Genomic DNA, 14070 nt, shown 5'->3' on the forward strand with positions numbered 1-14070 from the left:
CACCATGGTGTTGATCTTTCCATCGAAGCTCTGGAATGCCGAGGACAGGGTAAGTTCTCTGCCGTTCCCCTTGCTACCTCGGCCACTGACCATTCGTCTTCGGCAAGAAACCTCCTCGGCACAGGCCCTGGGCCCAGATAGAGTTTGGGCCGGATTGCAAACCTCTCGGACCCACACATAGAATTATACACCTACTCTGAAGGTCATATTATTACTTTTCTTATACTATTCATTTTCCTATACTAATTCATAATTTCTTACTCAATGTTGGGGTCCTTTTTATAGTTTTGCCACACATTGAACTTTTATTGGTGAATTATTGGACCTAAATTTATGAAAGGAAGTTGAGTCTATAATTTCTTTATTGTTGGGTGCTCCAAGAAGACTATCGTTTTGTCCCCTAGCGAAATATGATATATAATATTAGTAAACGATAATTGTGTCTAAGCAATGTAGGAAAATTGTAGGAATGTCACTACAAAAAACACGGGTTACATCGGTATTTTTTTTCCTTGTAGTTTCAAAAACCGCTGCTATAAGTCACCTACTTTAGTGTTTTTGATAACTCACCATGGTCAGGTTGAGGGATTTTTTCAATTTAACTTACCATGGTTGGGTTGAAAAAAACTTAACCAACCTATCACAGGAGTCCAACCTGACTTAACCCAACCAACATGAATCGGGTTGGACAAATTTTTTTTTTTTTTTTTATATATAAAAAAAGATGGAGCATTAGAACTGCAAATTTATAAGATTATCAATACAAATAATAGAAGATTTATTTGTGTTGGTTTGATGCACTAATCAAACTTGAGTATAGCACCAAACCAACTTAAACTATTTGATTAATGTATCAAACCAATACAAATAATATGAGATTGAAATGAAATGAGAAAATATTTTAGGGGTTTATTTTTTATTAAGGAAGAGGGACAAAAAAGTAAGTAAACCATAAAATATGTGTATATATATTAAATATAGGCGGGTCAGGTTTGGTTGGGTGGATTTGTAAATTTGCTGATCTACACCCAACCTAACCTGCTGTAACCAAAATTTTGGCAATCCACCAACCACTAAAAACCGACCCAACCCATTAACCCATAAAAACTGACCCAACTCACCAATTTGGGTTGGATTGGGTAGGTTTTGGCATATTGATGGGTTGGCTGCACACCTTTATAAAATTATATAAAACACTATAAGCAAAAAAGTGAAAAACTTTAAACTTCTCATAGCTCTAACCGTGGCATGTCTATAGATTATGTCATTAATGATGGTAAAATCATCTTTACTCAATTAAACACAACGTCATTTTCAATTGGAATATAGGTTGGAAATTGTAATGGGAACTTATTGCAGTATCCTTGTATGTATACAGCTTAAGTGAAATATTAAGAGTGTGTTTGGTTTGAGATAAAAAGTGGTGTTTTTTGTATTCATTTTCAATTTCTATGGGACCCATCACAAAAAATGATTTGGTTTGCAAATTTGTACCCAGTTTACATTTTCAATATCCAAAAATGTGAGTTTGAATACAAGAAATGAAAACGAGTTTTGGTCATTTTCGTTTTCAGCAAAAACAAATGCAATGGTATTTTTATAAAAATAAAAAATAAAAAAATAAAACCCAAATTTTTTGGCCCACACACTCAGCTTACACCTTTACCTTCATTCTACAATGATTCTCTCTCTCTCTCTCTCTCTTCTTTGGTCCCAAAACCAGCAGCCACACCACCAATTTCTCTCTCTCTACTCAACAAGAATGTTTTCTCTCTCCTTGATAAGATCGCTCTCTCTCTCTCTCTCGATTGAGTTCAACAATGTTTTTTTTTTTTTTTTGGCACTAGGCTGATCAGGTTTGGTGGTGGTAAATCTAAGTTGTGGTTGTGAATCTTGTGATTGTGGGTTTGGTGGTGGGTGTGGGTGTGGTGATGGTAGTGTGGGTTTGCTTGTGGTTATGGTTGTGGCTGTGGTTGTAGTGATGATTATGCCTTTGTGGGTTTGGATTTGGTGGTGGTGATGGAGGTGGGTTTTGATTAGCTGTGGAAAGGGACTGTGGTGGTGATGGATGTGGATCTTGGATTTGGTTTTGGTTTTACAATTGGTGTGGGTGTTATGGTGAATTTTTAATTGAAAGATATGAAGTCAAAATAAACAAAAACTAGACCATAAAATTTGTGCTAAATATAAAATGAGTTGGGTAGAGAAAATGAGTACAAGATTTGAGAAATAGAAAATGAGCTGAGAAAAAGAAAAAGAAAAAGAAAAAAGAATATGCACCCAACATGAACAACACAACAACTAAGGGTATGTTTGGTAACTGTTTTTTATCCCAATTTTCTATTTTCTAGAACAGATACCATGTTTGGCAATTCAAAAGAGATAGAAAATAAAAACTTTTTCCAAATCTCAATTTTCAAAGGAAGTTGAGAACAAAGAAAGCAAGTGTATGTAAATGAGATCCATGCTTCGAATTTTGGCTAAGCCATAAAAATTAAGGGTCCGGTTAATGTATGCCCTTAGGGCATATATTAACCAACCATTTTGGGAAAGTTTTTATGGGAAATTGAAAAAGCTATCAAAACAATTAATCATTTTTCTTTTTTCCATGAAAAAGTTTCCTAAAATGGTTTATTAATGTATGCCCTAAGACACATGTTAGTAAAAACCAAAAGCATAGAAACAAATTTTAAAATGTGCAGTCAAATCCACCACTCTCTCTCCCTCCTCCACTCCCTATCGTCATCCACAAAATACTCCCTGTCACATTGCCATTGTTGAACCGACCATCAACCTATGGTGCAGCACCACCAGAAACCCACCTTCAAGAAGACGCTAAATCACGAGCCCAACATTCTCATCTAAAGTGAAAGCCAAGGGAGGTCACAATTGGAATGGAATATGTGCATGTTGGGCATTCACGATATTCAGATCCATTTTGCAATAGCTCTTTGCAAACCAATTTCATCATGTTAGAAAATGGGAGCTTCAATGTGTTTAACCTAGGAAGTGGAGACTAGCTTATTATGACCTGTGCAGCTATGTTGATATCTCATGTTCAGCTTTTGCATGTGTTCAGGGACGGAACTAGGATTCGAAGTCGAGGGGGGCAAATATAGTTTTTCATGGACTTATTTTCTAAAATCTTAAATATATGCCTATTATTTAATATTTTAAAAAAATTTGGGGGGGGGGGGGGGGGCACAACCCCTCTCTTCTTATACATGATTCCGTCCCTGCATGTGTTTGAAAGATGCAATGTTTGTGTTTAGTGGGATTGTTTTACTTTGGCAGTATGTGCATGTACTTGTTGGGCTAGCATGAGATTGTATACATGCATGTATTTCAGTACTTGGCTTTTTTCAAAAAATAAAGGGTAAATTACAAATTAGCCATCTGTGGTTTTACTCGAATTTAAATTACCTACCTGTGGTTTAAAAGTTGATACTTTGCTTACTTAAAGTTAGTTTCATTAGGTAACCCACCAGTTAGAAACAACGTATTTTAATTTTAAAACAGAACATAAAATGGATATAAAAGTTAGGGTTTATAATTCTATGAACATTACACATGAAATTTCAATTAAGTACAAAATGCAAGGTAAGCTCCAATTGACCGTTTGCAGGGCCCCCATCTACCACATGCTGCCCTTTTTCAACCAAATCCACACCGCCTGAGCTTTAGCCCTCTCAATAAACATCATCTTCTTCTTTGCAGAGAAAGAGAGATATTCATCTAGCCGAAGTGGGTCTCACGGAGCATGGATTTAGGCTGGGCTTGAAAGAAAGATTTATCCAGCCGAAAAGCTTATGGGGATTTTTTAGGAGGTAGAACAAACGAAAATATACAAATAGAGCAACTACTTCTTGTTGCTTTTCGCTCATGGCAGATTCGCCACTTGTAAGAGGCTGAAATCTAAAAGAACGACTGGGCTAACAAGGTGACTTAGTTGTGAAAAAGGGAGGGAGATTGGATTTTCTTTGTATCCATTCTTGCCATTGAAGCTTTAATAAAGTAAAATTGGAACTAGAAATGGCATTAATTCTGCTGCAATTCATCAAATGAAGCAAAAAGGAAGAAACCAATACCAAGAGTATGAGATTTAATCCAGCAAAAAGAAAGAAGAGAGTATGTAAATTTTTTTTAAAGAAAATTTTTGTATTTTATTTATCTCCTCTTATTGCAATGAAGAGTACTACTAGCTAGTGAAGTTGGAAATGGAATGGACGATGCCATGACAATTTGGCTATGCCCCGAAGTGTTGTTCACTGTACTGTTCATCAATTTTTTTTGTAAAATTTCACCACCCTAGCTTTTCGATCCATCTTATGTTTAAATTCTGAATTAAAACGTGTTTTTTATAACAAAAAAGTTAAGGTGGGTTACGGAAGCCTAATTGAATTAATCTTAAGTGGATAAAATGCCAATTTCTAAACTACAGGTAAGCAACTTAAATTCGGGTCAAACCATGTGTGAGTAATCTGTAATTTACCCAAAAATAAAATAAATAAAGTTTGAGATCAATTATTAAAAAAAAAAAAAAGGTTCATCACTAAGTTATTAGGTTGAGAAAATACTTATCCAATTTTATGCTATTTTGAACTAACCAAACACGTCTTTAATTTTAAAAACATAATAAAATAGTATTTTGTTACCAATCATGACCTAATTCTTCTACCGCCTTTCCCAAGTAAAATAAACATCACAATATTTACTTGCAAATCATAAATTCTAAAATCCATATTCAACTACCATCTTTTGTATTTTTCCCGCGAGGCTGATACCCCTCAACAACCATTTCGGTCAAGCAACAATTGAAAGGAAAAAAAAAGAATGAAAGTGAGAAAAGAATAAAGTCATGATCACTCTTTGTTTTTTCGAAGTTTCCAAGCTATTGTCCATTCCAAAGTTCTCACCATTATTCACAATATTCGTGATCGATGCATCACAAATATAACGTGAAGAACAAGATGGTTTTCTGTGTACATTTTTTTAATTCCCAAAATTAATCAATGTGAACACACATTAATCCATTCAAAAATTAATTAATTCTACAAATTAATATACTAAAGTCTAAAGATGATTAGGTAGGGCCTTCCATGAACACATGTGAAGTGAGTATTCCAATTTTCAAACCGAGGCGTATCCTGTAATTTGGCATGAACTTTCTTTACAATTGAACAAATGGTCTTCGTTTAATTGTTTAAATAGTTCAGACTTCAAAGTAGTAAAACACTTTCAAAAAATAGATGACCAAAAACTGAGTACTACTTGATTTAAACTAACATATATTGATGCCTGTCACGAGATCTTGTAAATTATTTTCTCTTATATAATATATCTAATTTTAAATGTCAATGTTTTCTTATACCAACCATCAATAAGATTAATATATTGACTGAGAATCTGTGACCAGCCAGTCAAATAAAATATAATGGCACTAGTTTTTTTGGGGGTACTGACTAAGGTCCTTGGGTCAATACCACATTGAACTTTCCTCAGAAAAATTTCAGTGCTTTCTCCGCGTTTTACATATGAAAACCAGTCAGACCCTTTTGGACTTGAAAAAAAAAATGTTAGGTGGAGCATATTATAATATATCTATTCTTATCTAAATTTTTGAATAAATTAAACAATACGTGTAGGCCCCATGTAGATTTTAGATTTACATGCTTATTTCGGCACCTATAATTGTGACTTGCAGCCTTTCACAGTTTCACACCTCTCTATCATATGCCGTATAATGAGTTCTTCTATGATTACACGTCACCACAAAATCTCACAATCACAAGTTCTATCTTGATCCATCATCAGTCAACACAAGAATTTTTTTTTTTTTTTGATGGGGTCAACACAAGATTATTGTATTATGATTTATGAGAAACATTAAATATTGTCAGTTAATCTACTAGGCTTTTGACCATTTATAACTTAACAACTATTTTAATTATTATTACAGTTTGACCCTCTGCAAAGTTTGGGTGCAACTTTATCATTTTGAAATTATAAATTATTATATAAAAGAATTTCAACTTATAACATTCGCTTTATAGTAATTATTCTTTATTGTCAAATTAAGATACTAATTTTTTTTTTTTTATAAACAAGGTTCAAATCACAAATCTATTATTCAATGATAAAATATTTTACTAGTTGAGTTAACTGAAATCCATGAAATAAGAACTTTTTAATTGCATGCTATTAATATCAATGTAATGCTTAAAAAAAAAAAAGAATTTATGTAAATTTATTTGTTTAATTATTGTAATTTATCTGCTTACAAAATAGAAAATGTTAATAATTTTAGGTTATTTTGTAAATAGGTTGAAATAGATCAAGTCATGTCAACTCACTTAATAAATGAGTTGTGTCAAGGTTGAAGGATTGAAACATAATTATTAAATGGGTTGGATTATTGCATAAAAAGAAAGGGTTGGATTATGTTTAAGCCATATTTTGCAATACCATTTCCTCCGCATAATATGACCACAACCCACTAATACTACAAATTGTCACCCCTCCTACGTATTGACATATTTGACATTATTATTAGTTAAACAAATTTAAATGATTACTCACAAAAAATGTAAAAAAAAAGTGTAAAATTATTCTTATTGATAAACATTAGTGAACCTAAATATGGCAAGAGGGGAAAAAAGCATAAGGTATGTGATGTGAGACGAAGGCCCTCACTTTTTGAAATGATGAGAATAATCTCACTTGTGAAATGTGAACTTCGAGTAAAGTGGGGCCGGATTTTGTTAAATGGGCATTAAGGGTCTGTTTGGATACTGCTTATTGCTGAAAATTGAAAATACTGTAGTAAAATAATTTTTAAATATGTGAATAGTATCGTAGGACTCAGTTTTAAAGTTATATTTACTGAATTTCGTACTTGCGGGTCCTATGCACTATTCATGGGACCCACAGAAAAAAGCGTAGATGCCAGTTTCAACACAAACGCGTTGCTCCAAACCCAGCCTAATTATCATATGGTGAATGTTTGAGAAGAGAAGGAATTAGGTGAGATGGGCGTGCGCGTGTGAGTCCCACATGTCAGTGAGACAATGGGCTTAAACGCCTGTCTCACCTAGAATTTTCTTGTTTGAGAAACTATTTCATATACTATGTATTATACTTTGGAAAATGCTAAGACCACATAATTTATCACAACTTTTTGTTATAATTGTAACGTGGCAGAGCGTAATTAGTGAAGAAAAAATTATGGGTCTATATGTAAGTGATAGTTAAGCACTCATAATTTACCACGTCAGAGTTGTAGCAAATTAAGCTGTGGGATAATTTGTGGTCCTAGAACTACTCTTATACTTTTTTTCTTCAGCCAAAAAAAAAAATGTATTATACTTTTTTTTCATATAGAATGGATATTCTTCCCCTTTTTGATAATTGATAGTTATAATAACGAGTTATGATTGATTTGAATATTAGATGTTTTTATTAAAAATACCATAAAATTTTAGTTGAATTAAAATACTTTTAAATAAATAATGGGAAAATAGGAGATGATGTTTAAACCACAAATGTTAGTATTACAAAGAATGGAATTACTATTACATTATCACTTTATATATATATAAATATATATATATATATATATATAAAGTGTGTGTGATAAAAAAATTAATAAGAATTAAGGTTAAGATTAAATATTATAAATCAAATGTACTATCCAATATAACATCATTTAAAATTTCATGGGTTCAAAGTGATAATATCTTGCCATCCATTGGTATTCAGTCTTCCCTTTAGATTCTCTTTCTTTTTCTTTTTTTTTTTCTTTTTTTTTTTTTTTGGTGCTAAACTATTCCCTTTAGATTCTTGTTCTACCTGTTAAGACTTCGTTTGAAAGTTCATAAGAGAATGTAATGAAATGATTATAAAGGAATAGAATTGAATGTATTTAAGTAAGTAAACGGAATGGAAAAGAAAACAATGAAATGAAATTAAGTAATCTTGTTTAGATGTTTTAAAATAAAAGAATAGAAATGAATGGAAAGTAAGTAACCTCATTTGGAAGTAACATAGAGAGAAATAAATGAAATTATTTTATGACAATATTACTATTAGATCCTTATTTTAAAATAAATGGCTAAATATATAGGGATATTGTGGAAATTTTAGTAAAAAAAATCATTAAATCAAATTCAATGAAATATGTACTTTTGGTTGATTATGACTAATTTTTTTTTAATTGAAATTTGACGTATTTCTTCTATATAAAAAAAAGTTCTTCCCAATTTTAGGGAAATGAAAATTTGAGATTTTGAGGAAATAGAGAGAAATGAATATTTTTCCTATCCATTCTATTTCCTCTTACTTAAACTCTAAAATAAAAGAATAAATTATCTATTTTTCCATTAAAACTTCCAAATAAGAGAATAGAAGAATATTATAAAATTATTTTTTTCATTCATTTCTATTTTATTTATTCATTTTTCTCGTCTCAAACAATAACGAAGTGTTAACTAGAAGGAGTTCACTATTCCACCACCAAAAAACAACAACTGGAAGTTCATTCTATTTGATGTATTTCGTACATCTAATGTACTATTATACTTTTATTTATTTATATATTTAAAATAGGGTCATACTAACGAGTAACGAGTGTTTTTAAGGTATTGATTAATAGTCAATTTTAGAAAAATTTTAATATCACTTTTATAAAAAATGAAAAAAATTATCAAAATGTCAATTACTTTTTTTTTTCTTATAAAAACTTTTCTTAATTAAATTATTAACTAATATTTTAAAGATACTCGTTGATATTCCCCTATAATATAATAGCCGAGTGAAAGATTCATTTTAAACGCTAGGGGGTGGGTTAGAAGGCTCAAGGTTCTAGTACCGTAGTAGCACGTCGGATTCACCTCGACAGCGTAACATCCACATGGTTTCTCATTGAACACAGAAATGAGAAACCACGTGGATATTAAACACAGAAATGATTTATGAACACGTGGATATTGAACACAGAAATGATTTTTGGGTTGTGTTAACGGGCACGGTGCCCGTTAAGCACAAAATTTTGACCTTTTTCTGACACAAGTTTTGTTTTTTTCAGTTTATGTGAAGTTTTCAGTTTCGTAGGTACTATTTGAATTTTTTTTGACTTTTTAGGACTTTTTTTTTTTTTTTTTTGTCTTTTCTGCCGCTCGGTACTGGTTAACATTCTCCATGATTTTTTTACAGCGTAACATCGACGTGGTTCATAGTCCTGACTCCTGAACACTGTTCAAAATCATAACGACGACAGCAAACAACGTGCGGAGGACAGACTATGTACTGAAAAGTTGCCTGGTCTTGGACGTTAGTTTTATTTTCGAGTCTTTTACTAATAATTTCCTCCACACATTTACAATCATCGAAAAGGATATTTTCTTTTACCCAAAAAAATAAAATAAAATAAAAGTGCAAAGTGCAATTTACGGATTTTTTTTTTCTTTCATTTTACGCATAGAGTTTCAGAATTTATATTTTTAAAATTTTAAATAATTTATTAATCATAGCATGATGAAAATTACTTGCTATATAAAAACACTTTGACGAAAAATATGAACAAAAAAACTGTTGATGCAAATATAGTATGGCTTTATAAAGTAAGATCTAAAAATTTTATTGAAAAATTCAGCCAAAAAAAAAAATTTTTCTTATTGGAAAAACAAATTTAAGATTTTGATAATATTTCACACAATTTTAAAATTATAATTAAAATTATGTATTTAAAATAGGACGTGTAACTAATTATTTGCAATAACCCCTCAAATCTTATTCAACAATAGTGCTATAAATATATTTACTATTTAGATGTGTACTATATATAGTGCAATAAACACCTCTTTTTGCTTAAGAAACGCATTCAACAATAGCGCTATAATTAGATGTGTACTATAGTGCTCAACAATTGAGTGCGTTCATTCAGCGAAAAAAAAAGAAAAGAAAAAAGAATTGAGTGCGTTCTCTTCTTGTGTCTACACTTTATTGTTGAAGTGTTTCCTCACGCCCTTTCAAAGGTGAAAGCTGAAACACCCTTCTGTACTATTTTAATTGCTCTACCAACTTTAAATTTAATATAGTCCTCGTTTAATTCGTTTTTTTATTTTTATTTTTATTTTATTTTAATTCTTTTAAATTTTATATTATTTTTTGGTTGATTAGATTTTCAGCAATTTATATATATAGTAAATCAATCCACCAGTGGTTTCTAAGTTTCAGCTATGGAAGAAACTCCCGGGAAGAAAGTGCTGATCACCTCAGATGGTGATGAGATCTCAGAGAACATTGCTCTCCATTTAGCCAAACGGGGATGCAGGTTTGTGTATAACTCATTCTCGGACCCTTGAATTTTGCATGTTATTATCTATGTATATATGTGTTTGGTTGCTGACAAAATGGTGGAAAAATGAAGAAAGATGTGAACTTTTGAATAATTTGTTTCTGGGTTATTCTTATTTTGTTTCTTTGGCACATTTTTCTCACCAAAAAGATGGTTTAACCTGGAAAGAATTTTGTTAATTTTGATAAAGTTGATTTCTTTACTGTTTTAATCAATTGGCCATGATGTTTGAATGAATTTTTGATTGTTTTTACACTTCTTAATAGCTTGGTTCTGATGGGCAATGAGAGCTGTCTTCTGAGTATAGCCGGAAAGATAAATGGTTCAGTGAAAGGTGTGAAGCCGGTGGAGGTGGTTGGTGTAGATATGGAGGAGGAGAGAGAGGGTCACTTTGCTGAGGCAGTAAACAAGGCATGCGTAATTCTGGGAAGTTTAGATGCTTTTGTTCATTGTTATTTCTATGAAGGTACAACAAATCTGTCTGGCTCAAGGCCTATTTTTTTAATTATTAAGACAATATTTTTCAATATTCTTATAAAAAAGTAGTTAATTGCTAAGACTGCGCAGAATCTTTGGTTCTCTTTGTGCTTTTTTGTAATTTTTCCAGCAACTACTCTTTGGAACTCAATATAGGATGATATTTCATCAAAAGTAGGTAATTATATTTAAAAAAAAAATTTGGGTGAAACTCATGTCCTATTTATTAGCATTTATCCATAGCACATTTAATTTTGACTTCAGATAGAATAGAATGGCAGATAAGAATAAGTATCTGACCTGACTAGTCTTTTGAGGATTATAGCTGATCCCAAAATTTTGAGACTAAAGGATTGGTGGTTGTTGTTGTGAGGGACAGGGCAAAGTTGAAGCCCCTTCCATATGTGGTTTTAATAGAGTTTGGACAAGGCTTTGGATAGTGAGTACTGTAATGGTCTTGGACCTTCATGACTGACTAGGGTGGGACTTTTGAAATTATGGGATTTTCCTAAATTTACTATTTAAAGGAATTATGTTCATTGCAATTCTTGTGCAAAGATTGTTAATGTGTGTACATATATGAGTGGGGGTACAAGTTTTCTGTGGTTTAAGTAAAATATACTCTAGGCTCCTTCTTTGATTTGGATCATAGCAGATTCTATTTGATCCATCATTCAGCGTTAGCTTTTTGTCTGGTTAACAGTCAAACTGCAATAGTTTAATTTCTGATATAGGGGTTGAAGGTTATTGTTGGGTTAGAATATTACTTAAATCTTCAAAGTGATACCATTTGGAACCTTTAAAGGTATAACAATGTGGAGGCTATAAGAAGGAAACTATATAAAGATCATGGTATTTTAAGATGGGGATTGGCCTGGGAGAAGCCAAAGAATTCATTGGTCAATTACCTTGCTACCTAGAATGATTAGATTTTTTTTCCCCCTCTTTTTTTTTCATCATCTTCATTTGAATATAATTGTTATTCTCAGATGCAAGTCATTGTGATGGCAATTTTAATAGAAATAAATAGTTAAAGTATGCATCATCATCTACAAAGAACTTGCATAAGTATAATTTCTAGAAACTGCTTGAATCAAAACATAAAAGTGTTTAATTGATGTGTTCCTAACTCAATAGTGCTGGAATTTGGATTTTTAACTTGGCGACCTGACAAAGAATGACAAATAACTGTATGCACGGGTGGTGATGCTGCTATATGTCACCACAAAAGAGGCAGAAAAAAGGATTGCCATCGTGCAAATATCATTTTGTAGGAAGATAATCTAAAATATGTCTAACCATACCCTAATTCAGATTAGTATTGATTTTATAAATTTTGATGGGGCTCAATTAATGAATATTTTTAATTTCTGAAGAATCATTGAACAGAAGCTTGATATTGTATCAACCAACTGAATTTATTTTTTATATTATTTTTCATTTTTTTTTTAATCAAGAACATTTTTATTAGTCCGAAAGTCTAGACTTCTTATCTTAGGGACATTCTTTTTCTTCATTTTTTTTTTTGGTTTAGTGGTTAACATTTATAATTGATTATATTTGGGATGCACTGGAGGTGAGCTAATAACAGATTTATCACTTCTGATTGAAACAGGAAAGATGCAAGAACACCTACAATTAGGTGAAGATGAGTTCAACAAGATAATGAAAATAAATTTTATGGCTCCGTGGTTTCTGTTAAATGCTGTGGGAAAAAGAATGCGGGACTATAAATCTGGAGGTTCCATTGTACTCTTGACCTCGATAATTGGTTCTCCAAGAGGGCTTTATCCAGGAGCTGCTGCGTATGGTTCATGTTCGGCAGGACTGCAGCAGTTAGTCAGGGTAAGTTTATTACTGTATAATATAAGCAGTCTTTTACATCTTCAGTGCATATATTATATTATTTTGCTTTTTTTTTTTTTTTTTGATAAGTGTATATTATATTATTTTACTTCTGGTGAGATCTTCTGCCTAAATTTATATTCTGAACAGGAGAGTGAATCAAATGACACATTTATGCGCGTAGATTGTGAATTTACCTTGTTAACATGAAGGTTTATTATTGTAATGAGAATTTCTGACTTAAACCCTACGACATATCTTTTAGTGATGGGGTTGTATGTTGATTGCCTCTTCATTTGGTTAGCAGTAGCATCTGTGCTTCCAACAATTTGACTTCTTCATGTCATATTTGTTTGCTCTATGAGAGAGAGAGAGAGAGAGAGAGAGAGAGAGGGAGAGAGAGCTTTCTGAATTATTTGATTGTTGTAATTTTTCTGTAAGGTGTTTCACTGCTTGCTACAAGCATTTGGTTACATTAAGCAGAAAGCATCATGTGACCACAATATATTGTATTAGTTGATTGAATGAATGATGATCACAGAAGCTTATTGTGGTAAAAGGGAAGGAGATGTTTAGTTTTTACATTAAACAAGAACCACCTTAATGGTCATTTCTGAGGTTCTTACTAATGCATTGTGGGGGAGTTAGTGCTTGCACCAAGTGTACATGAGAAAAGTCAATGTAGTGGTAAGATCATGTGCTATATTGATTGCTTGGTGCAGACTGCAGAGTGAAATGATTTTAAACTGCAGAAGGATGAAAAGGGAAAGAATAATGCTGGTACTAGTGGCAAGAAAAACTTTAATGACCTTTGATTTAGCGTATATGGGCTAGATGAGCTCAAGTGTGCAAATTGACTGTTGTATTCCCAATAGCAGGGACTGGCTTAGTTGACTCACAAACGGCAAACCTCATGTAGTGAGATTCTAACGTTTATAGGTAAATTCTATCACATTAGGTGTTAGAAGATGTTTAGTTTCTTCCAATAGTAAGACCACATGAATTCTCAATTCCAAGGTTTTACATTAATTAGGTGGTAGTCTCATGTAATGAAGTTTTAGGGCTTTGGCATTTTTTTTTTTTTGAGTTAGGCCTTAACTAAGTTGTCGAGGTTCATATGACTCATTTCCATAATTGCTCTTATGATATCACTTTTGTGGACGTTTTTACAAGAAATTAAGCATCAGGATTAGGGATTCTTCTATTTTAATGGATATAAAATTGCATTTCTGTAAGAATACATTTATGAGCCGATTTATGAGCTGATTAACGGGTGTCTTTAGAGTATTTGTTAATAAATCATTTTAAGAAAGTTTTAATACCACTTTTATGAAAAATTTTAAAAGTTGTCAAAAAAAAATCAGTTACTTTTTTTTTTTTTTTTTCCCATTAAA

At 31.9% G+C, this 14070-nt stretch overlaps 1 protein-coding gene across 3 annotated transcripts; it reads left to right on the top strand.

Annotated features, from left to right (window-relative positions):
• Positions 1 to 9859: 9859 nt before the first annotated feature.
• LOC115978218 lies at positions 9860 to 12901 on the top strand. Of its 3 annotated transcripts, none has more exons than XM_031100236.1 (4): positions 9860 to 10031; positions 10177 to 10330; positions 10621 to 10820; positions 12447 to 12901. In XM_031100236.1, exons 2-4 carry the CDS (start codon positions 10236 to 10238, stop codon positions 12884 to 12886), a joined length of 735 nt encoding a protein of 244 aa, XP_030956096.1. In that variant the 5' UTR covers positions 9860 to 10031; positions 10177 to 10235; the 3' UTR covers positions 12887 to 12901. The 3 variants fall into 3 exon arrangements, with proteins under 3 accessions (XP_030956096.1, XP_030956095.1, XP_030956094.1); XM_031100235.1 differs by having other exon boundaries at positions 10217 to 10330; XM_031100234.1 differs by having other exon boundaries at positions 10234 to 10330.
• Positions 12902 to 14070: the final 1169 nt, after the last annotated feature.

The sequence above is a fragment of the Quercus lobata genome, chromosome 2, assembly GCF_001633185.2.
Source record: "Quercus lobata isolate SW786 chromosome 2, ValleyOak3.0 Primary Assembly, whole genome shotgun sequence".
NCBI lineage: Eukaryota > Viridiplantae > Streptophyta > Magnoliopsida > Fagales > Fagaceae > Quercus > Quercus lobata.